This window comes from Perognathus longimembris, chromosome 26 (assembly GCF_023159225.1).
Source record: "Perognathus longimembris pacificus isolate PPM17 chromosome 26, ASM2315922v1, whole genome shotgun sequence".
Lineage (NCBI taxonomy): Eukaryota > Metazoa > Chordata > Mammalia > Rodentia > Heteromyidae > Perognathus > Perognathus longimembris.
In genome coordinates, this window is record NC_063186.1 from 3,263,829 (window position 1) to 3,290,420 (window position 26,592).

Below are 26,592 nucleotides of genomic sequence, written 5' to 3' on the forward strand. Positions count from 1 at the left end.
CTTCAAAATAATTGACTGCTCTTTGATGAGGGCCTGTCCTCATTGCTCCGGCCCTGAGGAGCAGGACGCTCTTCAATATCCCACCCTTCATCAGAGGTACTAATTATTCTATAAGAATTTCATTTAACAATACTAAGACCCCCACATCTTCCGTGGTCATTTCTTTTCTCTGGAACCAGGAAGGATTACTAATAGCTATTCAGTCCTGGGAAGAGCAAATGAACGTAAAGAAGCAAGCCTGGTAATGTTAAGCCATAATCTTCCCTTTGATTGATTTCCTCAAGGCAAAAAAAAATAAAAATAAAAAGCCTACCATTAAAAGCAGGGTGGCCTACCTAACTTTTTACAATGGCTTTCAGCCCTCCATAGCCTCTGCAGCGCACTGCTCCGGGGCAGGAGGCGGCAAGCGCACAATGGGGCTTCCCCTCACCCTTTCCAGCTTCTCCAGACGCTCAATCTCCGCGCTCTGCTCAAGAGAAGTTTCTAAAATGTGCATCCTCGCCTGGCCACGGGCCTATCGGGCCTTGAAACTTGAGGGAGGTCACAGGGGCCTGTCAGCCTAAGTCAGCTCCTGAGTGGGATCTGTACACAGCAGCCTCGGGTGGATGCCCCACAGGAAAGGGGCTCATGTGTCCATGCCCCCCCCACCCCCGTACAGATGTGCCCAGGATAAGCCGTGTAAAGCCGCTGGCAAGCCACTGCTAGTAAGTGGGCATCGAGGCTCAGGACAGACAGGAGCTCAACCAACGCTGGGCCTGCAGGGAAGGGCTCTCATAGATGATCCTGTGGGCTCTCCACAAGCCTCTGTGACGCAGGGATGTGCCACAGTTCTAACATGAAAGCACCTGCTCCCTGGGTCCTGTATTTTAGGAGGAGGCCCCCTAGCCAGGCGCCAGCGGCTCACGCCTATAATCCTAGCTACTCAGGAGGCTGAGATCTGAGGATCATGGATCAAAGCCAGCCCGGACAGGAAAAGCCCACGAGATTCTTATCAATTAACCAGCAAAAAAAAAAAAAAAAGCAATGGAGCTGTGGCTCAAGTGGTATGGGGCCATCCTTGAGCAAAAAAGCTAAGGGACAGGACCCAGGCCCTGAGTTCAAGCCCATAGCACCAAAAACATACACATACACACAATAAATAATAAACAAACAAACAAACAGACTCTCAGTGCCTACTCTGTCCAACACACTATAGCAGGTGCTATGACGGTTACAAAGCCAAATCATTCTCATAAAGCCCACCATTTCCTGGCAGCACTGGAGGGTACCCCACGCCGAATACCAGCTCATGCAGCTGCCACAAGTCAGGGTAATGATAATGTTATCAGAGAAGTTTTAAACTGCCTAACCTAGGCAAGATACTAGCTACTGTCAGACTGTTGCATCAAAAAAACATCAGAGAGGGAGCTAGAGGGTGATGGTCTCTACTGCAAGGTCTTATCTGGGAGGAGCCCAGAGGCACAGATGCAAACATGGGGGCACTGGAGGTGGACCCTATTGTATGCACAAGCAGGGCTACAGGGAAGCAGGCAGAGTCATGGAGTCGACTGGAACTCTGAGGAGTAGCAGGAGTAGACAGAGGCAGGGCCAGCGAGGCCGATGAGTGTGGTACAAGGGGTGGGGCTCAGACAGGAAGGAGCAGGTGGTGGTTTATGTGGTGGGTGAGAGGAAGTCCTGAAGCCTGTCCGGTTGGGCATGGTATGGCTGGGGATATACTCTAGGAAGCCCCGTGCAGCTGCGGTACAGAGGTCCATGTCAGGTGCACCGTGGGAAGACGACGGTGGGAGAACAGCTCAGCAGAGCACGATGAGAACTTAGCAGGGATTCATCAGTGAACCAGGGTAGGGCAGGGAGGATGGAAGGCGCAGCCACACCCCTGGGGGCTGACACCCCGGGAGGTTCTACTCGGGGGTGTGTCCTGACATTTACTACAAGGATGACCTTGCGCCAGTCACATGACCCTCTGTGTCTCAAGGTGCCACTCTGATGAGGGGGGAACGCTAAGGCTGGCCCTCCCTCCCAGCTCACCGGCCGTGAGTCTCCAGAGCGATACTGCAAGGACACGCAGCATTCTGGAGAAAGTCCTGCTCAGTTCCACGCTGTGACTAACACTCAGCATGTTCTTCTTAGATTCCAGAGCTCTTTAACTTCAAGTCTACGCTACCATACGAGAAAAAGGTGTTAATAATGATGCATTTTATAGCTCAAAGTTATGAACAAATAAAAGAAGAGTTTATGTCTTTTGCAGTTGCTGAAGAGTGCACTTACTAACATGAATTTAAATGAAAATGTCAATTTTTATTTGGAGTTTCTTAAAATATATTTCATTTCTTTTTTAACGCCCGCCCCCCGACATACACACTTTATATCCTGTGGTACAATATATCCTCCATAGTAAGTACCTGGTAACCAGAACACCTTAGTCCACAGGTGCTATTGTAACGTAACACCACACACTGGGTCATTTATTAAAAAAAAAGAAATTTATGTCTCAGCTCCAAAGGCTGGCAAGTCCAAGATGGAGGAACCAGCATCAATGTCTGATGAGAATCTTTTCTTCCCTTCTTACATGGAGAAAGGTGCCCAGGGAAGAAAAGCAGAGCTACGAGCCCTTTCTACAGCACCCTTAATCCATCTAGACCCCTCAAAAATGTTACACTGCAAACTGTTTCCAACACATAAATTTGGGAAGATGCATTCAGATCACACCAGTTATGAAAAAAAAAGTACTTCTTAAGAAAATGAGGACCAGGAACCAGTGACTCACCCCCTCCAGTCCTAGCTACTCAGGAAGGTGGGATCTGAGAATTACAGTTCAAAACAAGCAGAGAAATGTGAGTGAGGCTGTTAGAAGATAGTGGTTGTGAGGCTCCGCGGTTCTGCTGTGAGCACTCTAGCGATTATACTTCTTGAATCTCGGGGAACACATGAAAAGCACAAAAGAGAAAAGAGCTGGAGTTCCCCCCCGCCAGGAGTTTTTGTTTCTTTTTTGTTTTGGTTTAGTTTGGTTTGGCAGTACTGGTATTTGTTTTTCCAGTCTCACCCATGCTTCAAATCTCAATCCTCACCTGGAAGGAGAGTAGAGACAGACCCAGAGCCGCCAGGCTTCTGTCTTGGGATCCACAGCTTATTCAGTACAAAGGATCCCCTCTCTCACCCTCCTACCCTCCTCCCTCCCCCCCCCCCCACCCTCTCTCTGGAAGCGACAAGAGAGAATGTCCGGGTATCCAGGGCAGAGAAGTTGGTTCTGACAGCTCTCGTCAAAGGATCAATCAATGCCAATTCTTCACCTTCAGAAACCACTGCCTGCAACCGGTCTTGAGCAAATGATAGAGCCTTTGATTAATTCCTTTAAACAGTCTTTGAACAGAATTGCAGAAATGCATTTTCTTTGCCAAATAACCCGGTATAAACTTTCTGAGGACCAAAGGAGGGTGGCAAGGGAAAAAAAAAAATCAAAGGCACATTAAATGAAATCACTGAGAAAAGCTCCCAAAGTATAAAATATCAACCACAGCGGTGTTGTCTGAAGCCTGCCATCAAGATGAATGGGGGTGCCTGGGAGAAACATCAGATGGTATTTGTCAACCCGCCATTCTGAAGGACAAAACAGGTCATTTTCCAATTGAAGGGAAGCGAGGCAACCGCCGTGGGCCAGAGACATGAGGCTGGGAGGGAAAATTAAAATTCCTGGAAATAGCATCGCATACCACCGGCAAAATGCCTTCTCCTTTGTTTAAACAGAAGTAAAAAGTGAGCAGAAAACTCACTGCAGAAAAGATAGAGGGTTTGCTGGGCACTAAAAATCACTGCAGAAAAAGATAGAGGGTTATAGGCTCATGCCTGTAATCCTAGCTACTCAAAAGGCTAAGATCTCCAGATTACAGAAGGAAGCCAGGCTGTGTAGAAAAGAAAACGAGATTCTCATCTCCAATTAACCAGCAAAATCTGGAAGTAGATCTGTGGCTCAAGTGTAAGAGGACCAATATTGAGTTGAAAAAGCTCAGGAGAGTGCCTAGGGGCTGAGTTCAAGCCTCAGAATTGGCACAAAGAAAAGGGGGGGGGGGAGGCATAGGTTGCACAGCCCAATAAAGGCCTACCATCATTCAAGCCTTGTTGTTTGTTTGCTTTTGGTACAAGTACTAGGGCTTGAAAATCTGAGCCTGGGTGTTACTCTTGAGCTTTTTCACTCAAGGCTAGCATTTTAACCACTTGAATCACAGCTCCACTTTCAGCTTTTTGCTGGTTAACTGGAGATACATTTCACAGAATTTCCTGTCCTGGCTGGCTTTGAAACATAATCCTCAGATCTCAGCCACCTGAGTAGATGGAATTAGAGGAATAAGCCACCAGCACCAGGCTCTTCATTTTTATCTTTGATGAGAGAATCATACATGACTCTGTGAGTTAATAAGAAAAATAATTTACTATGCAATAATTAGAATACATCATTGTTTCATCCCTAAGAGGTGATCACTCAGAACAAAAGATGCTAGTTTAGTTAAACATACAGCTACCATCTGACTCATCCATTCCATTCCTGGTATTTACCCCAGGGAAATTACAGCATATGTTCACTAAAGACTTGTGTTGTTGATAGCAGCTTTATTTGGAATAGCCAGACACTGGAAACAACCCAAGTGCCTATCAGCTGCACAGATAAACCAAGTGTGATAGATCCGTACTCTAGAATATTATTCATTAATGAAAAGGAATGAACACATGCAATGACAGACCAATCTCCAAGTAATTGTGCCAAGAGAAAGAAGCCAGATAAAGAGAAGAATGTGCTGTATGATTCTATTTACATGAAATTCTGGGAAGTGCAAATGAATCCACCGTGAGAGAAGGCAGAACAGTGGTTGGCTATAGGGTAGAGAGGGGCAGCTGAGGGATTATGAAAGAGAACAAGGGAATGCAGGGGGAATTCTGGATTTGTTCATTATCTTGGTTGTGATCATGGCTTCACGGGTATAGACCAATGGCAAAATAAAAACTCAATTGTGCATTTAAAATGTGTCATGTTACTGTGTTAATTTTAGTACGTTAGTGTGTTAAATTTAATGTTAGTATGCTAGTATGTTCTTATGTTAGCGTGGTAATTTTAGTATGTTAAATTTAGTATGTTAATTATAACTGTAGTGAAAAGATAGTAGGATGTGGTGGAAGTTATGTAGATAGAATATATAACTGATGGATCCTTTTGGAAAAGAGGATTGTAGTAGATATCTATCGGGAAACTTAAAATATTCTGTTCTCTCATACATCTTTTAAAATTGTGTCCAAGGGACATAAAACGAGATACAAAACTTTCACCATAGGATTATTTATAATGAAAGAAAAAAAACATATGGAAACCATTAGTATATCTGTCCAAAAAAATTCCTGCTCAAATAAATTATGGTGTATACTCCCATACTGAAATATAGTCACTAAAAGCAAAACTTATGCGTTTTTAATAACCTGGAAAAAAATACTTATGTGAAAAATGCCAAGATGTAAATTGAATATATGATATGAACTGAGTTATGTAAAAATATGCACAGAAAAAAAACTCTGAAATACCTTTAGGATTTTCTCTGAATGATAGAGGGTAAGGGTGACTTTTAATCTTTTAATACAAATTTTAAAGTAGTGTGATTATTTCTAATGTATCACCTGAATTTTCTACAACAAAAATGTATTTTTAAATTAGATCAGCAATAGTCAAGGAAATCCTCTAATCTTTCTTGTCTCTAGAAAAAGCAAAGCTTTGCAAGGGCAATAACCAGATTGAATTTCTCTGAGCCTTGCATGTGTGAAAATGTAGAAATGTCCCCTTCTTCAAGCTGCCACTCTGCAACTGAACAGAACCCACGTTCCTTTTTCTACTTTTAAACCACCTAGACAACCGGCTGATTGATACCATGCGTTATTATCCAATTTTGTTGGGGATTTTGCTTGCATTCTACTTTTATACAAATTTTGAGTATGCAACCCCCACTCCACAGACAAAAGGGGATCCCCAAAGGCAGAAAAAGAAGGGAATGTGCTTTAGCTTCTTTCCACCCTCCCCTCTTCTACCAGTACCCCAATGGAAATAAGACGGCAGATGGAGTCCCCACCAAGAGCAGAGCCATCAGAAAGGGAGGGATGCATCATTCCATGGGCAGGCAAACCAATTATGTAATCATTTAACACACATTTCTTCACATCTAGGACACCACTAGATTAAGACTCATTCTGCTATCAGAGATGTTAACATATTGATAAAAAGGAAAAAAAGGGGGGGCATCCTAGAATTAATGAAATCTGGCATAATGTGGTCACTAGATCTGACGGCACGACACATCATAGACATCCACTTTACCAACGTGTTCTTCCTTTGCATTTGAATATTATCTGGTCCTGAATCCAAGGATATACATACTGACCCCGTGGGAGGAGCACAGAATTGCTAGATGTGTTTCTCTGCAGGTTCCTGATTGTTCTCCCTTCCCCGTTGCCCCTCCACCAACCTAGTGTCCAATGGCCAGTCCCATCTTCTTGTCCATCATGCCTTCCTGGATTGAAATCAATTTATTCTCTTATTCACTAACACCATCACAATGGATTTCAATATTTTGTGCATAAAGGTGTGAGAAAAGTCAAGTCACCTAGGCAGAAGAAGGGGAAACAGGAACAGCACAGAGCTAGAGAAAAATACAGCACATGTAACCTACCCCATACCTCCAGAACAAGTGTTGAGGGTGTACAGGGCACCTAGAGTTTGAGGAAGAGTATTCTGGTGGCAACATAACTCTATCCAGGGGCAATTAGTGCATCCAAGCTGCAAATGAAGCAGGGTCAGGGCTTGCTCTGAGAAGCCCCTGGAATGAGAGTTGGTGCCTAGTCTCTCCTTTCAGGGGACAACTAACAGCTGGGTGTCCAGGCTTCCCTGTAAGAGCTCTGGCCTTATCTGCAGTGTGAATCAATAGCAAACCAGGGGGCCCTGGCGGCTGCTTTCATACTGGCAGCAACTCAGCAGGAAAACAGAACCAGAAAAACAAAGGCCAAGTGCTTGCCTTTGATGAGCTTGACATGTGAACTCCCAAGCTGGTTCTGAGACTTAAGTGCCTGGGAATGTTTCTGCACAGTTCCAGTTCACGCACCTGGAGGCCATGGGGGCCCAGCAGGATGAAGAGCCCCCCCCCCATCTTCTGCAGGATTTCCAATGAGAACCCTGCACGCAGACTGGTCTCAAGTTGTGCCTCGACACTGCACATAACCTCTGCTCATCTCATTCCCTTTGCTGACATTTTCCCCCTCTCTGGAGCCCTTTCCAGCTCCACAGCACCTCAGAGTCCCACCAGGCCATCTCATTTAATGGTTTCACTCATTCTTAATTCACTCACTAGTCCATAGTTAATTAGGAGATCCTGGAGCACGGGCATGAATGAAGATATAAGTGCAGTGTCTTTTGTCCACCTCACTATCTGCCATGCCAATCAAGCTTTCCAAATTTAAAAAAAAAAGTTAAGGATTGTATGAACTCAATTCTAGGCATGTGAAAGTTGAAGTGAGGGCACAATTATGAAAACAGAATGGTCGAGTTTTATTTTAAGGGATAGCAGATAATAAATTGGTAATTACTGTGGCACCTCAAAATGATATCTGCCCTCATGGTAGGACATATCCTATGAAGGCGGTGGCTATAACTAAAAATAGAAGAATAATTCCAATATTTCAGGTCTCTTTATAGAGAGGTAATAGTCAAAGTAGTTTGTGTGTGTGTGTGTGTGTGTGTGTGTGTGTGTGTGTGTGTGTGTGTACAGAAAGAATAATGAAACACCAAACACTGTTTGGGAAAGGGGGGATTAGGAAGGAATGCTGAAGAAATAGAAGGAGTGAACTTGTTCAAAGTATACTATACATATCTATGGAACTGCCACAGTGAAACTCTTGTACTATTAATGTTGGCTAACAAAGAAATGTACTTAAAACATTGTGAGGGGGTCAGGAGTTTGGCCTAGTGGTAGAGTGCTTGCCTACCATGCATGAAGCCCTGGGTTCGAGTCCTTAATGCCATATTTACAGAAAAAGCGCTGTGGCTCAAGCGGTAGAGTGCTAGCCTTGAGCAGAAAGAGCTCAAGGACATTATCCAGACCCTGAGTTCAAGCCCTCAGACTGGCAAAAACAAAAATCGAAAACATTGTGAGGAGTCCAAGAGTGATGGCTCATGCCTGTAATCCCAGCTACTTGGGAGTGGAGTTTAGGAGAACTGTGCCTCAACTTATGCCAGCTAGGGCACAAGTTCAAGAGTGTGGAGGTGAACATCTGTCATCTCAGCTACGTAGAAAGGTATTCACAGGACAATCAGTCCAAGACCACTCCAGTCAAACACCTAAGACCCTATCTGAAAAATAATTAAACCATGAAGGACTAGGGGTCATGGCTCAAGTGGTAGAGCACCTGCCTAGCAAGTGTAAGGCCCCGAGTTCAAACCCTAACACCATACAAACGAAAGTTATAAAGAGGTGAGTACTAAGAGGCCTGACCTCTCACCACCCCTTGGGATCTGGGACAGAGTTACGGGTGGGTCCAGGGAAGATGAAGGCACTGCAGGGAGGAAGATGGAGTGCCTAGAGGAGCAGATACCTGGATCCCTCATGAGCTCTGAGTGTCTGGTGTGGAAAGCTGGAGGGATACGGGAAGTCTTCCCCAGCTCTGCCAACTGACTCTAACCTCAATCAGCACCTGCGCTGCCTCTTGAACAGCATCATCATTTCCTATTTTATTCCATTTTCTTGTTAGTTCCCCATCAAGAATCAGATCATCTTGAAGGCAAAGAAATGTGTTTACAATAGACAACCACTGAGCCTTCTGTGCTCCAAGCAAACACTGGTATCCAAGAGGAGTAGGCGGGGAGGGGGGTATAAAACCTGCCCAGCCTCCATGAGGTTAAGCTTGAATGTTCCAGAGGTAAAAGGACACACTGTCCAACAGAAGATTAATTATGCATTTCTTTCATTGAGGTTTTTAGCTTCTCAGTGGAGAATGATAAAATCGTTCTCCGGAGTTTTGGATATGAAAACTCTGCATCGAGGCAACAGCCTCATCCTGCCAGAGCCACTCGCAACCTTCTTTGAGAGGACTGCTTGCTATGTGCTTCATGGCTATTGCTTTTAACCTGAAAACACAAGGCAATTGGGAAAACAACCAGTAAAGAGGTCTCTGTTCTTCTATCCCAAATAGGGGAATGTTGTACCATATTCTCATGCTGCGTCCCACAGCAACGTGAAGAACGCTGGCTCCGAAGCCAGATACTCGGGGTTGAAGTCCTTATGAACTTCCGTGATTTATAACCTTTCTGAAGCTTTCTCAAACCCTGTATCCTCAATTATACCATAGGGACATGGGATTGTGGAGACGTGGCTCAGTTGGTAGAGCACCAGCCAATAAGCAAAATAGTCAGGGACTCAAGTTTGAGCCCCAGTGTCTCTGGCAAAATAAATAAAATAGAATAGGGACATGAGGAGACACACCTCACCAAGTCCCTGTGAGGATGACAAGAGCTAGTGCATAGAAATCTCTAGAACAAGCTGGTTTCTAGTATACACACTCATTAAAGATTAGCTATGACACAAACTAAATACAAATTAATGACGCTGCATGAGTAACTTCAGGATCTTGACCCCCAACATACTCCATTTCCTAGCAGCCTTTGTGTCTAACCTGTGACAGCCTTGCTCCAAGAGGCCCCTGTCCACCTTTCCTCTCGAGAACCACAGAGGCTACTCTATACCTAAGGCGAAAATCAGAAAAAAAGAACCCCAGGGGGAAATAGAAGTCATCGGCTAGGGAAGGACCCAGCCGGGAGGAGAAGGGTCTTATCTAGCTTTAGAAGAGTCAGGATTTGAATCCATCTATTTCCACAAACAGACTTGGAGCCCTGGGCTATCACGCAAGAAATGTGAACTTCTGAGATCTCACCGTCAGGAAGCTGAGACACATGTGCAGGTCATGACCACGCGTTCAGGGCCTCGCCTAGGCCCAACCAGAGACCTTCTAATCATATGAAGAAACGTCCAGATAACCCTAACCCCAGTCAGAACACACCACAGCCACGAAACAGAGATAAGCCAGAAGCCCTGAGCCACACAAACTATAAGTATGATAATTAATAATAACAGTAATAATAATACAGTTTTAGTTTTATGTCACTTTGTTATAGGACTTGTTAAACAGCGATAGCCAAAATTCCAGCTTCTTGTATCATATTCCAACTATTTCCTTTCTTTTTTGTTTTTTTTTGGGGGGGGGGGTCCATATGGGGACTTGAACTCATAGCTTCGCACTCCCCTTGGCTTTTTTGCTCACAGCTAGTGCCCTTACCATTTGTGCCATACTTCCAGCCAGGCATTTTGCTGGTTAATTGGAAATAAGATCCCTCTAACCGGGGGCTGGGGATATGGCCTAGTGGCAAGAGTACTTGCCTTGTATACATGAGGCCCTGGGTTCGATTCCCCAGCACCATATATACTGAAAACGGCCAGAAGTGGCGCTGTGGCTCAAGTGGTAGAGTGCTAGCCTTGAGCAAAAAGAAGCCAGGGACAGTGCCCAGGCCCTGAGTTCAAGGCCCAGGACTGGCCAAAAAAAAAAAAAAAAAAAGATCCCTCTAACCTTTCTGCCTAGCTAGCTTTGAGCCTCAATCCTCAGATTTAAGCCTTCTGAGTAGCTAGAATCCTCCAGTCTCTGTACCCAAACAGGGTATGAAGCACCATACCTGGCTTATATCTTCTTACAGCCTCTTGAGCTCTACCCACTTTAGAGATAAAAATGTAATAGCCAGAGGGCAACACAGTTTTTCCAAGATCCCATAGCTTCCAAAGGGCTCTTTCAGGATCCAGAACAAAGAGGGCATTTTAAATAAATTGGGTGTTGTATTCAGAACCTGCCCATTTACATGTATTCTATATGCTCTTAACATTCTCCTCTGAAATGAAGTCATTTGACTGTCATAATAAAGAATGCAAAATACCAAAGCCCGCGTGACTCAGCTAAGCGGATGGAGTAATTCCTACCAAACTGCTCCTCTCTGGCAGTGGATTAGTGCACAGAGCCCTTTCTGACAAAGGGCAGAATTTGTATCATTCAGATTTTCTGTTCCTCCTCTGAAATACTTGAGTGACCACAGTAATTCAGACGTCTGGGCCAAGGGTAGGACAGGGAATTTTATTTCCGCCAGCTATTTCATACCAGTGAAGGAGGTGCTGGCGTCGGAGGTGACCGTTTTACCAAATTCAATTCTAGGTGCTCTGAGAAAGTGCTGGAAATAGACACTTGAGAAAGCTGGCTGTGATCAGAGGTGCCAGATGTTCCCCTAGACATTTGCCTCCTTCAGCTCATTACACAGCCAGAAGGTGGGAGCTTGCCCTGGCCCAGAAACTGGGGGGGTAGGAACTGGAGCAATCCTGACCTCCGGGAGTCTCCAGGGTCCCAGGCCCACTGGCCACTGGCCATACTGACACCGGCATTCCTGATGCGGAAGGTAAGATGATAGAATGGGAAACAAACAGGTGAGGAAGGCCTGGGTTCAGCATCAAACTCCACACCCTCGCCACAGGTTTTACCACCCAGTTTTTGGTTAGCCATGCTTTTGTATAGTTCTAATATTTCCTACAATATCAGACTTTTTTTTTTTTACAGCTATGATTTTCACTTTGGGGAGCTTAGCCAATCTTTTTAGAAAGATCCTTCTTTCTAGAAAAGGAGTGTGTGTGTGTGTGTGTGTGTGTGTGTGTGTCCCAAAGAAACCAACATGGGTGGCAGTTGGGGGTGGGGAGAGGGTCTCCAAGGAGGAAGTATTTCCTAGGTCAAGCCAGCAGGGTGGGCCTGAGCACTCTCCCTCCCTCCCAGGCTCTTCTCCTCATGGCACAAGGCCTGGGTCTGCATAGGCACTTGTGGAAAAGCTACTTTTAAATTCATAGCCCATCGTCCATTATAATTGGAAATAGGGTGATGCATAAGAGATGATGTTGATTTTAGAATCCGAATGTCAACCAGGTCTTTTCATCTCAGAATTACATACATTCTCAGTGCCCCGAAGTTACTGTTGGGCGAAAGTTTTTATCAACTCAACTCCAAGTCAAACAGTACAGAACTACCGAATGTCAACAGAGCAGTCATTAAAATGATAGACCATTCCCCTTTAAAACGAAATATTAAAGTGTGCATTTATCTCAAAGTTACTAAAATTCTCCTTGGCAACCCAACTTCTCTGAGCAGTACCTCAAGCTTACAAGAAGGAAGAGGAGAAAAGCATGTGCTGGGAATGTGGCTCAGCAGTAGAGTGCTTGCCTCGCATGCAGGAAGCCCTGGGTTCAATTCCTTGGAACCACAAACAGAAAAAATTGAAAGTGGCGCTGTGGCTCAAGTGGCAGAGTGCTAGCCTTGAGCAAAAAGAAGCCAGGGACAGTGGCCAGGACCTGAGTCCAAGGCCCAGGGCTGGCAAAAAAAACCAAAAACAAGCAAAGCTGGACACTGGAGGCTCACGCCTGTAATCCTAGTGACTCAGGAGGCTGAGATCTGAGGATCATGGTTCTAAGTTAGCCTGGGCAGGAAAGCCTGTGAGACTTTCATCTCCAATGAATCACCACAAAACCAGACATTTTTGCACTCACTGCTACTGAATTCAAGGGGACACAGCATATCAATGCTGAATTCAGGGGGACACAGCACATCGAAGCTGAATTCAGGGGGACACGGCACATGGAAGCTGAATTCACAGCAGGCATCGACGACAGACACTACTGCCTCTGGCAGGGCTGGGCTGCCAGCAATTGCAGACCGGAGCACATACTGTTTTACTCTACGTTCTTTCCTTCTAATTCCTCTCTATCTCAATCGAGACACTACATTGATTTGCTAAATTATGGATAGAGACTAGGTAATGTTATCAGTAAATTTCATTTCAGGATAGTAATGGTACTACGGCAACACGTGCACCGAGCGGCCGCTGGGCCCATCATCTTGCCTATTCCCTTCTTACCCACCTTTGTAAGACTTAGGTAAAACTTGACTGATCCCGGTTTCCAACACTGGCTTCTAAAGGGAAATGTTGTTTCCGTTTGAGTCAGAGTTTTATCTCATCTGGGTCCTGCTCCAGACCATAGGAGGAATGGAAGAAAACTCCCACCCCTCAGAGAAAGGAAATTTCAGGGCTGACTAGCACCCAGCCCATTACCAGCCCCCCCCCCCCCAGCCAGTGGCCCCTGCCTCCGGGAAGACTGTGGAAGATAAGGCAGAAGAGTTTTCAAAAACAACACACACACACACAAAAATGCTTTGTTCGCTACTTCTAATTAAAAGATTAATCCACTAACAAGTCTCAAATGTAATTCTAAAATTAGTAATCAAGATAGGGCCACTTTGACATTTCTGATAAGGCTGAGGTAACTGGTTTTGAAGAGGAAAAGAGGAGGAGAGGAGGAGGAGCAGGAGGAGGGCGGGAAGGAGGAGGAGGAAGATACAAGCTGGGTCTTACATTATGACATTCTTTTTACTCTGGTTATGAATGACCTTAGTCTTTTTGTGTGTGTTCTAAATGGAAACCAACACTCCCACAAATAAAAAAAATGCCACCAGAAAAAGAAAGAAGGGAGGGAGGGAAGGAGTGAAGGAGGGAGGAAGGGAGGAAGGGAGGAAGGGAGGGAGGGAGGGAGGGAGGGAAGGAGTGAAGGAGGGAGGAAGGGAGGGAAGAAGGGAGGGAAGAAGGGAGGGAGGGAGGGGGAAAAGAAGCTCTTAAAATACCATGAGCTGCAAATGCAGAGCTTTTCATTCTTGAGCATCTCTGGGAGCTTTTTCGAGTGATCATTTATCTTTTTTGGGGGGGAGGGGAGGGGGGTGTCAGACCTGGGGCTTGAACTCAGGGCCTGGGCACTGTCCTTGAGCTCTTGCAATACCACTTTGAGCCACAGCACCACTTCCAGTTTTCTGGTGGCTAACTGGGGATAAGCACCTCAAGGACTTCCCTGCCCCGGATCTCTCTGAACCATAGTCCTCAGATCTCGGCCTCCTGAGTAGCTGGGACTACAGGTCTGAGCCACGGGCACCTGGCTTGACCATTTAAGTTCTTGGCTTGAAACCATGACCCTTCATCCCTTCAAGGCAAGAGTGTGAAGTGGGCCGTGAAGCTGCAGCACAGAGATGTGAGCTGAGAGGGGCTGAAGATCACAATGAAGTGTGATTCTGGGACCACTGGTCTCCATCATTTCTTGCAGGATGGCTCAGAGGACCAGTGGGCAGTGATTTCCTAGCTCTAGAGACAGAAACAAGAATCTTCCACACTCCAAAGTTATTCTCCAACACTCAATTTCACCTCTAACCATTAATGACTCAGTTCTTTCGGGTTAACCGTTACCCTCAGGAGATGGCACCATTTAGTTACAGCCCAGGGTGTTCTCATGAGATGTACGCCACCCCAAAGGCGGCCTGGCTTGTGGAATATCATCCAGATCTCCCTGTTGGGCTTGTGGACTTGAGGACCTGAAGAACTGGAAACAAACACGTAGACCCTCAAGCCATCAAACACATGCCCATGCAAGCTGAAGAAACATCTACTCGGTGTTCAAACATCTGGAAAGCAAGATGCCGGTCCCCTACCCACTTCCTTCCTCTCCCTGCCTACTTTTCTATCCCCAGGAGGCCTGTGCGATGACCATAAAGACTCCAAACAGCTAGGGTTGTTCCTAGTGACAAGCTATAGCAAAAAATCCCAGAACCTTACTCAGGAAACATTCCTTGAGAAATAGGTTTTAGGATGGATGGATGATAACTCCGTCCTCTTGTCGGTCCTTCTCTTCATCAGAGACATTATTGCTCTTCCCCAGGGTGAACTTCAAAAAGAGGCCCCAGAGGGGGAGAGATGAGCCCAGTCCCCTTCACCCCAACCGCCCTAAGCCCCCTTTGTTTTTCTCCATTAATAGCCCAAGGTCTTATTTTAGATTCAAGTCTGTCCTCTGAAACCAGATGGCCAATTGAAGAAGATAGGAGGTGGACCAACAGCTGGATGAAGGATGAGCCTCTGCATAACCACACAGGGTGCTGAGATTTCGCCATCAGCACCCACTTGGAGATGCCAAATGTAGAGTTTCTGGGATGCACCTTGTTAAATAAAGCAGAAGTTTCCTTACAGCATTTGGTGTAAGCGTCCGGCAGACCCAACGCCGGCTTCAGGTACGGAGTGGAGTGCTCAACGTTTTCTGGCAGCCTCAGAGTGTGAATACCTGCCCATATTCTCAAGCCATCTAAGTTCAGACAAACTACTGCTGAGGAAATCATAAATAATACATCCGAAGACCAGGACTTCAATACTTTTGAAGGGTTTCATTTCTCCTCCCTTCCAACTTTGATATATGTACTTACTTAACAAGGGTCTGGGGAGGGTTAATTGAATTAATATATGTAAAGTGCTTTGAGTTTGAAGAGAATGCGAAATATAAATGGAAGTGTCACTAAAAAGGTTAATCTAATTTACATCTAACACTTTCAGTTCATGGTGTTAATGAACTATATCCTTTTAGAGAGTGATTAATTTATAGAAATGTGATTATTTTTTCCTAATGCTGTATATGGGTCAGCTTCTCCTATTACTATATCTAACTTTATGGGAGAATTCAGCATTTTATAAATTAAAATAATAAATCAAATGCCCTGGTAATGGTTATATTTCATTAATTACCAGGAGACATGTATTAGATTAACATTTATCTGTTTTAATTAATTTGCCGCAATGCAGTTATCCATGCAAATTGGAAAATGACACATCAAGTTGACATAGCATTAACAGTTTTGACTAGTTCTCCCTGAAAATTTATGGGTCTGCACCGGTTGTATTTACCGCAAACCATGGCAGACCACCCACTTTGGGCACCACCACGCCAGGCTATGCATCAAAGCACGAGGAAGGGAACTTCGTGCTACATTCAGACTTTGGAAAAGATCATCGACTAAGTCTGTAAGACAAGCTTGGTTTGGGGAGTTGGAATCCCAAACATCTCAAAACAGATTTCTTAAATGCGATCTCTTCATTTTCTCAGGCAGTTTACCCTTTCTGATGGCGTTCTGAGCCCACTTACAGTCCAACACTGGAAGCTTCTTGGATGGAGAAGGACAGTGCCCTGGGATACGTCCTTCCTGTGGAAGAGCTGACAACCAGAAGGGGCTGAGTGACAGGCCCTGAGCCTCACTGCTTATCAGTGGATCCAAGTCACAGGAATCGAAAACCACACCCTTTCCTACTCAGGACATGATTAGAGGCTACATATTTATTTTTTTAACCATATAGTACAACAGATATCATAGAAATGCAAAAGGACAGAAAACACAAAAGTGGTAAGTTCTTAAAAAAAAAAATCAGTCACCCTCTCATGATAATTCAATGCAGCATTTCCAATGGAACATGTCAAACTGCCAGGTAAGCCTCCTGAGTAGCAATGAAAATGGTATTTACAGCTCAGAGTGTGAATTCCAATGACATCCAAGGCCCACGTGATTCCATCACGCATCTTGCTCTGAGGTTAACATTCTCCTGACTCATCCACAGAAACTGAGTATCTGAAACCCATTTCAGAGCAAATGCCGCAGGTAGGTTGGAGTGGAAGACTCGGATAACGAATGGGGGAAGCTAGAGGGCGGCTCCTTGTTGTGACCAAAGATCAAAAGTGATCCTGACCAAGAGACTATAACCTGAATGCGGTCCTACAAGGTTGTGACCTACAGGGGTGGCACTGTCCTCGCGTGGGTCACCCTATTCAGTGCATGCTGTCCCTCAGGGGAATTTCAACAGGCTCTGACGCGAGGAGAGCCCAGTATCATCTGGAAACTCCCAAGCAGCTGTTGTGCATCTAAGCTTGAGAGTTACTGGCACAGTGGAAAGTAGACCCCGGAATTCAAACTAGATCGTGGGTTCAAATCTCATTCTTCCTTGAAGGAACCCTGAGAATATTCAGCTAATCTCAAATCCCTGGGGCCATTCCAGCCCCTAGCAAAGGATGTTGAGCATGGAGTCCATGAAGAATGGGATTCCTTACAGGCCTGGTACAACTGGGGTTCATGTTTCTACCACAGGAACAGTGTGGCCACGAGGGGGGTGAGAAGATGAGAAGTTAGTGATTTCCTCTGCAAAAGTTGTTGAGGGCAGGAATGATGGGCACTGAAGATAGAGTAGATCTAAATCTGTCTGGGTAAAAATCAAGAGGATACGTCAAGAGAGATGGCTGTGGACAGATAATGCATGCTGGAAAAAACCTTTTACCCAAAGATGTGCAGATCTGAGGCGGGAACAGAGCTTGGGTTGAGAAGTGTGGGACCTTAGGTGGCTTGCAGCATCCTAAGAGGGGGAATGCGTGAGCTGTGGGTGAGCAGAATGGGCCTAAAGTGACTAAGCACAAAGATGGTCAGTCAGGGTGGGAGGGATGAGCCGAGGATGTGGAGCCGTGGACCAGCAAGGACCTCAGAAGGTACAGGAGCTATGCTGCCTCTCTCAAGAATGAGAAAACTGCTAGGCAGTTGAGAAAAGTAAGCTTTCAGAGGCCACTGCCCAAGAAGTCACCTGGCTTGCCACACTGTCTGACTACAAGCAAGCAGGCTGACCCCCCTCCCCCCACCCCCACCATCTGATTCCTGGCTCATTCAGTACCTGCTTGCCAACCTGTGAGATGATTATGTGTGCAAATTACAATTGGCGTGTATTATAAACTCCAGCTAGGATGTTTGAAGAAAAAGCAACCCCGGCAAGCAGCTGGGTACCTGCTTCTCCTTCTGCACTCTCTCTGCTCATCCTTGCCATCCAAGCTGCCAGCAGGCAGTCCCTCGTTCTCCAGGTGCCAAGCCATCCAATTTGCTTAAAGTATCTTGGTGTCCTTTATTAACCTGCCTGGTTCAAAAGCAGTCCAGAGGGCAACGTCGAACCCAAAGGAACAACTGTGGGCACCGAGGCCGGCCACACTGGGCAGTGTTCCTGGTGCAGGACTCTCCTCCACTTCAGCTCAGACAGCTGCCTTCTGTGCTTGAAGCCTGGCACAACAGGAGCTTAAATGAAGGGCTTCAAGACAAGTGGGCCAGAAGAGATAGACAGACCCTGCTCGCTCTGAATCCAGAAGTGAGCCAGAGAGCATGACTTCCAGAGAGACTGACTACTGCAGAAATTTCAGAGAAAGCTCAAATGGTCTCGGACGGCAATGGGGGAATGCCTTCGGGGCCACGGAGGGCAAGCGTCTCCGGTCTCACTCGGACCGCTGCTCAAGCAGACATCAAATCACTCCGGTGGGTGAGTCTGTGAGAAATTCACCGTCTACCATACTGTTCTGGGCTTTGAACTTCCACTCGGCCATCAGTTGTTAGAGACTCCTTTGTGGAGCCCATTTCCTCCTTTGGGTTGGGCTTCAAGATACTGCCATACTATGGTACTGCGCACTGGAGCGTGCATTCAGTAGCGTTTTCCTGTTGTGTTTGGTTCTGGAGCCGATTTGCAGCAGCAGATGTGATGTTGTCCCGGATCCTTTGCCGCGCACGCGCCGCGTTCGCCTGTGTACCGGCCCCAGGGTCTCATCACCTCACATTTGCACACCATGCCCCTTTCCTGTCCTGCTCTCCCACTAACCCCTTTCATTTTTTTCCAGAAAGCATCCTGACTTCTACTTTAGCCATTCATTCCTTGCTTGTGAAGACTTTTTCAGGCCTGTGATTCCATCTGCCCTTTGCCTACAAGCTACTGAGTTCTCAAGGGTTCATATCGGGTATGGGCTGTTCAGTGTATGAAACAAAGCGCTTTGTCTTTTTGATCCTCTCAGAGAGAACGGCAGGAGAGCAGAGCCAGGGCAAGTTGGGGGTGGGCCTACCTCCAAACGCATGTGTTCTCCTCCAATCCCTGCCCCTCCTGTGTCTCCCTCCATCTCCTGTCCTGCTTATTCACCACCAGTGCCATCAGCTCTGTGCTCTTGTCCCCACTCGCTGCTCCCCACGGCCCATCCTCAGAGCTCATCTCTGCAAAGGAACCATTTCCACAGGGCACAATTAGGGCTCGGCTACCTGACGACAAGAACAACACAACAATCATCTGTTTGGAGTTATTTGTTTATCCTACTTTGGGTCACCTCTTGCGTGTCAACATGCATGTCACGAGTGCTATAAAGTTATGAGGGGAAAGGGACATGTCTCTGCTCTCTAGGATAGGTGGGCAGAGAGAGGAAAGGACTTGTGCTCCACCAGCTTTTCCTCCAAGGAATCTTCGTCCTCTCTGGGACTGGGACACGGAGATAGGCTTGTTTACTGATTTACATCGTACCCACGACTGATCCTTACTCCGAGTTCCAGGCCACTTGAGATTGAGATAGGATGCAGGGAGAAGGGAAGCTGGTTTCTACAACATTTCTAGACCTCTGAAAGAAGTGTTCACAAGAAACATAAGCCAAATATGTATGTGTGTGCATTTATACGTGGTATTTATATGTACATGCACAAAAAGAGCAAGAGACAGACTGGAAGACTAGAATTTGAACTCAAGAGATGATAGGAGCAAAGCAACCAAATTTCCAGTAAGTATGAAAGTGGGAATTTCATTATATCTCAGACACAAGGACTGGGTGTTTAAATGATCAATTATAGCCATCAAATAGTGCCTTTTATACACAAGGAATTAAGCTAAGTGCTTTAAGTCAAATAAGGTAGACATTCCCATTTTCTAGATGCGAAAACTCAGACCCAAAAGGGTTATCTAACTCATCCAAAATCATCTATTAAGGAAGTGATAGGGCCAAGGTTTGAACCCGGGATTCTCTAGCAACAAATTTTATTTCGAAACAAGGAAAGAGACTGCCCCATTTGTAAGGAAATGGGACTTGGAAAAAATTATACTAAGTGAAGTGAGCCAGACCCAAAGAAACATGGACTCTATGGTCTCCCATATTGGGAATAATTAGTACAGGTTTAGGCAAGTCATAGCAGAGCATCACAAGAGCCCAACAGCTATACCCTTATGAACACATAAGATGATGCTAAGTGAAATGAACTCCATGTTATGGAAACGATTGTTATATCACAGTTGTAACTACTTTCAACGTCCCATCTGTATCTGTAGCTTCTATTATTGATGATGTTCTTGTATCACCTTCCTGTGGTTGTACCTACACTATCTCTGTAATCTTATCTGAGTATATTGGAAACCGTGTATACTGGTATTAGAAGTAGGAAATTGAAAGGGAATACCAAAATTGAGAGACACAGGGTAAAAAAAGACTAACAACTACAAAAGCAATACTTGCAAAACTGTTTGGTGTAAGTGAACTGAACGCCTGGGGGGGGAGGGAAAGGGGGAGGAGGAGGGGGGTATGAGGGACAAGGTAACAAACAGTACAAGAAATGTATCCAATGCCTAACGTATGAAACTGTAACCTCTCTGTACATCAGTTTGATAATAAAAATTTGAAAAAAAAAGAAAATTTTGAAATTGTGTTATAGAATGATAACAACCAGGATTATCCACAGGCATGTTCCCTAAACCAGATTCAACTGATGGCTCATCTTGTAACTCAAGGCCAATCTCTTAGACACCCAATAAAGCAGAGTGAGGCCCTAGCCTTCAGCATCCACGAACAGTGCCAGAGTCAGACAGAAAACGCAGGCATGCTGGAAGAACAGGCATCACCCAGCAGTGCCCAACGCAGGGAGAGAGGTCCCTAGGAAGGCCACATCCACGTCAGGCCACATCCAGAGGAACAACGGGAATTAAATCGAGGAAGATGATCTTCTCGCCAGGAGAGCACAGAGTCCAGGCAGGGAGTGGGGGTCCCTGCCAGTCAGAGAAACACAGGGGATCCGAGGAGGGCTAATGATCGGAGCACACATCCCTGAGGCCCTGCAAGGACTTTGGAGCTGTGTGTTTCCTTTGAGGCAATGACTCTGTTCTACTTACCCAAGATACTCAAGGGCAGTTCCTACCATTCTTCACCACCTGTTACCTCTGCAACATGCACATGTGTAATATTCAAGGGTGTCTTCAGACTCTGTAGGATGTGGTTACCACTATCAACAAGAGCACTCGTTCCCAGAGATGAAAGCAAGGTGCACTTCCCCCTCCACGCGGGCAGTGCTCCTGTGTACAAAAAGACTGGACTTTCCTCTTGCTCTGTGCAGGACCATGAGAATGCTTGGGCAACTTGGAGATTAGCAGGTTAGATTCCAAGCTGCTTTAGCTTCCTGGTAATCCACAGATTGGCTTTCAAACCCTAAAGGATGGGGAGGATAGCTGACAGATAATCAAAGAGCACAGATAGGGTGACCTTCTGATTCTCACTAGACTGACAGCTGTTCTAGCTGAAGCTCTTGGAAAGTCACGTACCCTCCCTCAGACTTAGTTTTCCTCATGTGTGAGAGACGGTCTAACGCTAGCTCTGCATGAGTTTTAACAGTTAGAGATGGCCATGTAATGGGATCAGCACAGGGCCAGTGACACATTCCAACAGATATCTAATGTTGTAGTTATTAACACTGCCTGTAAGTCGGAACAAGAAAGAGACAGTGCAGCAAGCAGGTCCTTGAGATGGTGAGACCACTGACATCCTGCCAGATTTAGCATGATCCTTCTTATGCTAATCTAGACTGAAATTTGTCTGCTTCTGCTTAGATAAGACACTGCTCCAAAGATTTCCAGGTAGCAAGTACCTCCTCAGCTTTGCTCACAGGTAACCTGGAATCCAAGACAGGTTTTTGGCTTTTTTTTCTTTTCTCTTTCAAGCAGCATTTGCACCAAAAGTGCGGTGTTTCTGTGAAAACCTCAAACTGTCAGAACCACTGTCAGGTATTACGTACTGGATCCCCTACAGCAAGAAGCTAGGAGTGGAAAGACAGGACACGCTGCACACACACTTCTTAGAGGACATCTTACACAAGCCAGAAGCTGAGGCTGGGGATATGGCCTAGCGGCAAGAGTGCTTGCGTCCTATACATGAAGCCCTGGGTTCGATTCCTCAGCACCACATATACAGAAAATGGCCAGAAGTGGCGCTGTGGCTCAAGTGGCAGAGTGCTAGCTAGCCTTGAGCAAAAAGAAGCCAAGGACAGTGCTCAGGCCCTGAGTCCAAGGCCCAGGACTGGCCAAAACAAAACCAAACACAAGCCAGAAGCTGAGAGCTCATGCTTCTTTCTAGACACTATCAGGAGGGCAGCATGACGGCATACTCCCAATTTTCGTCTACACACAGGCACATGTGAAGAAGAAAGCTATTCTCATGTTCAGACTTCCTCACATGCCTTCCCGTGTTGTCTCTTTTTAGTTTTTAAGGAAAGGGGAAAATGATGACAAGAAGCTGAAAAAAACAGCCAAGTTAAAAGGGCAGGATGCCTTGGCTGAAAGCATATGGTTTTATTATTTTAAATGTTTTCCAGAAACCATGTGATTTGGAAACGTAAAAAAGTGAGTGAATAGTGATAAAGGAAGTAGGTCCTGTAAGTACCAACTCAAGTGTCATAATAAATCTCTGTTGTGATCCAATATTACACATTTGTCATCAAAAAAAAAAAAAAAAGGAAAAACAGCAAATGTGCTCTCTGCCGCCCCTTTGTGGTTCCAAAGGGGAAAGAAGAGATGAGGATTCATGGAGTCACACTGAAAGAAACTAAACTTTCTAAAAGACATTTTAAAAGATAAATAGCTGGGTTTTATCCAGGCAATGCTATGTTCTAAATAAAGAAGAAGGTTAGCAGCTGAAAAGCACATAATTATTCATACAGAGCGAATCAGTGAAAGCTTGGGGTATCCCCCCCACTTCACCTTCATCTCATCTTTCCATTTCTAATCTGAGAATTCAACAATGTGATACCCACATCAGTTTCTCTTCCCAAATTTCTTCTTCCCAAGTCTTCACTTGACTTGATGGGAGGGAACTCTATCTCTGTCTATACACATCTGCTTATAAATGTGCTATTTGCACTACTTTACAGTAACGAGAATCTCAGACAGGAGGGGAGAGAGAGAGAGAGAGAGAGAGAGAGAGAGAGAGAGAGAGAGAGAGAGAGAGAGAGAGAGAGAGCGCCAGCAGCTCATGTCTGATCATGGTTTAAAGTCAGCCTATGCAGTTAATCTCTAATTGACTAAAAAAAAAAATCTGGAAGTGGAGGTGTGGCTCAAGTGCTAGAGCACCAGCTTTGAGCAATAATGCTAAAGGATAGAGACAGCACCCCGCCCTGAGTTCAAACCCCAGTATCAGCATGCACACACGCACAAAGTAGCTTGCTTGTTTCACATTTTGTGAAGCATATTAGAAAAGAAGGGGAAAGATTTGGAAGTTAGTTGTTCTTCACTCAACATTTTCACCAAAGCAAAGGCCTTAGATTTACCCCCCTCCTCATCAGCAACTCCTTTACTGTACCATATTTAAGACGACACTGTCCCAAGTTTTTTCTTTGCCAAAAAAAAAAAAAAAGTGCCTGCCAAGGATACAAAGGAGGAGGAGGAGAAATGCTAGAAAGGAATGGGATACTGGCTTATCAATTCTTTAAAAAATTGTGTCACAAGAGAAAAAAGGAAGGAAGCAATCAGGGAAGGGAGGGAGGGAGGGAGAAAGGAAGAAGCAAGGAAGGAAAGAAGGCAATTCCGAGAAAGACAGTTCCCAAAGCTCAGGCAGGTGAAATGCCATGCAGGCCTGCCTCCAAGGAAATGTAACCTACATCAGCTGGCGTCCGGAGCCAGCACCTGGGTCCACCGGTGTCTAGCAGGGGGCCCCTCGGGTCCCGCGCCCCTCCCGCGGTCACCCGGCAGCGAGCGACCCGCCCGCCCCAGTCCCCCGGACACCCAGCCCGTCTGAAAGCCCGGCGCGCCCTCCCTCCGCGCCCTCCCCGCACGCTCAACAAGTTCCCGCTCGGAGCCCAGCGCTCGGGCTGGACCTGCCGCCGCCGCCGCCCCGCGGGCCCGCCCCCCACCCCACCCCACCCCCCGCCGGCCTGGGCATCCCGGACGGCTTCCCCGCCCCCCAGCGGGCGCGCGAGGCTCGGGGCAGCTGTCAAAGTCCGGGGGCGGGGGGGGGCGCGGACGGGCCTGACAGCCCGGCGGCGGCGTTCCCGGGCACCTGAGATGCTTCGTAGGGGGCCGGCCGGCCCCCGGGGGTGGAGGTCAGGATCTCCCCGCGAACCCGGCGGGTGAGCCACCTCCGGGGGCTCGGGCCGGCGGGGAACACCGCGTCGCGCGCTTCTCCGGGACTCCGCAGCCCGCCCGCCCCGCCCCGCCCGGCCGGGAGGGCGCGCATCCCGGGGGGGGGGGGGGAGCCGGGGACCGGCCCGCCTCGCGCCGCCGCCACCCCAGGACCCGCGCAGACACCGGGGCCCGCCCGCGCCCCACCCACCGCGCGGACACCCCCAAAGTTGTCTGGACGCCCCAAGACCTCGTCTTCTCTTCGCCTCCGCCCCCCGGGTCCCCCCGGCGTGTGGGGGGGGAGCTGGCGTCGGCGGGTGGAACCGCGTCCCCAGCCCCCTCCCCGGGCCCCGCCGCACCGAGCGCCGACTTCGGAGCCGGCGGCGGGGCGCGCGGAGGCCCCGGGGAGGCGGCTGGGGCCGGGGAGGGAGGGCGGGCTACGCCGGCCCCGAGCGCGCCCGGCTCTGCCCCGCGGGGACCCCCCGCCCCGCCCCCGCCCCGCCGCCCTCGCCCCGCCGGGAGGCGAGGAAACTTCCCCGGCGCGCACCCACCTTTCTCGGCGGCGAGGAGGAGGCGGCGCCGCCGGCTGCCCGCGCCGCCGGTGCCCGCGCCCAGCGCCAGCAGGAGCGGCACCCAGCACAGCCTCGCCCGCAGCATCCTCGCCCGCCGCCGGCCGCCGAGCCGCCGCCGAGCTGTCGCCTCCTCCCGGCGCCTCCGGGGTGCCGGGCCCGCGGGGTGCGTCCGCCGCCCGCCCGCCCGCCCGCCCTCGGCTCCCGCCGCGCTCCGCCCTCCGCCGCGCCGCCGGCCCCGCTGCCTCCGCTCCCGGCAGCCGCCGCCGCGCTCTGGCGCGGACCGCGAGCGGCTCGGGCGCTCACCCCGGGACGGCCCGTGACGTCACGAGGGAGGGGGGAGGGAGGGAGCGGCTCATGCATATTCATGAGGCGCGGACACCCGCGCCGCCGGGGGCAGCGCTCCCCGCCGCGCCTCTCCGGCGCCCCCAACTTGCCTCCTCCCCACCCCGCAGCGCCCCCGGAATCCACAGTCCCCCCGCCGCGTCCCCCGGGCGCCCTGCGACCCCGCCCCCGCCCCCAGCGCCCCAGACGGCTGGTGCAAGACAAGGGGGGGCGCCCCTAGAAGGTAGGGGGCCTGTCTCCACTCCACCCCCCAGGACCCTGGAATGGGGGCCCCCCGGGGCGCCCTGCGACCCCGCCCCCAGCGCCCCACTGGGGGGGCTCCCCTAGAAGGTGATCACTTGGGGGGCTGGGTGCCGTGCCCTTTGCACGACGTCCGGGCAGGGGGCGGCGTTGGGGGCTCCGCGGGTCCCGCCCCTGGCGGGGTCTCCGGACGCGGCTCCCCCGCGCGGCCTGGCCGAGGGAGGGCGCCCGGGGCCCGCCAGACCTGGCCGCTGGGAGCTGCAGGGCCATCTGGGGGAAACTGAGGCGGCCACGGCTCTCGCGGACTGAGGGTGGGCCAGCAGCAGAACACGCGAAGGCAGACCTGGGACCGGGCTCTTAGCCGCTTCCAGTTAACTATGCTTCCCCTGGGTTTCCTTGGATAAGGTGTGCTCCATTAACTGACTCACCTACCGGGTTCCTGGACAGCATTCATTATACTGGCTCTTCTTGAGCTCAAGGGATGGGCCGCAAAGATTCTCTATGTAATTTCAAAATCAAAGAATGAGGCTGGGAAAGGAATGGCGTTGACTAGGAAACGTCTCCAAACGGTAGATCACCCGGTAAGAGCAATGGTTTTGGTGGCAAACCGAGACCCCTAATGGCCTCCACCTGCCTCTGCCTCCTTTCTCCCATTTGGAAGTGCCCTCCCCTCCGGCTCAGAGCTTGGGTGTGTAGGATGGAAGCATGCACGCCTTCCTTTTCATTCTTGGACTCATGCCACTGCCACAGGGAACAGAGCAAGACTAAAGAGGGCTGGAGAAATCATGTGAAGTATAGCTAAGCTGTTCAAGCTCGCTAAAGCCGTTCTAACCCAAACAGTACCACTTGGCCCTAACCACACACGCAGGAACGAGGACAGTCATGCCTGTCCCACATCACAACTGCCCACCTGACTCTTTGTGGTGTGTGCCAGTCCTGGGGCTTGAACTCAAGGCCTGGGTGCTGACCCTGAGCTCTACCACTTGAACTATACAGATCCACTTCTAGCTTTTGTGATAGTTAATTAGAGATAAGAGTCTCACACACTTTTCTACCCAGGCTGGCTTTGAGCCACAATCCTCAGATCTCAACCTCCTGACTGTGTTTAGGGGTAGTAGATTGAACAGTCCTATGCCTGCTTCATAAAATTATTTTAAAAAGTGTATGATAATGTGTCTATGAAACAGTATGTTTCACAAGATCAATGTTCAATAATGTAAAAACATCTTCTTCTCTTGACCTTCCAGATCTCTGAAATGCCAGTCACATCCTGGTTAACTTGTGGAAAAACTG

General features: G+C 48.1%; 1 protein-coding gene across 1 annotated transcript in view; it reads right to left on the minus strand.

The window, feature by feature from the left end:
* Positions 1 to 24,849, minus strand: part of Clstn2 (calsyntenin 2) — a 309,384-nt gene extending 284,535 nt beyond the window's left edge. Inside the window, 1 exon segment of the mRNA XM_048334920.1 lies at positions 24,697 to 24,849. Within this exon segment, the coding sequence (XP_048190877.1) occupies positions 24,697 to 24,802 (106 nt within the window). The 5' untranslated portion in view covers positions 24,803 to 24,849.
* Positions 24,850 to 26,592: the final 1,743 nt, after the last annotated feature.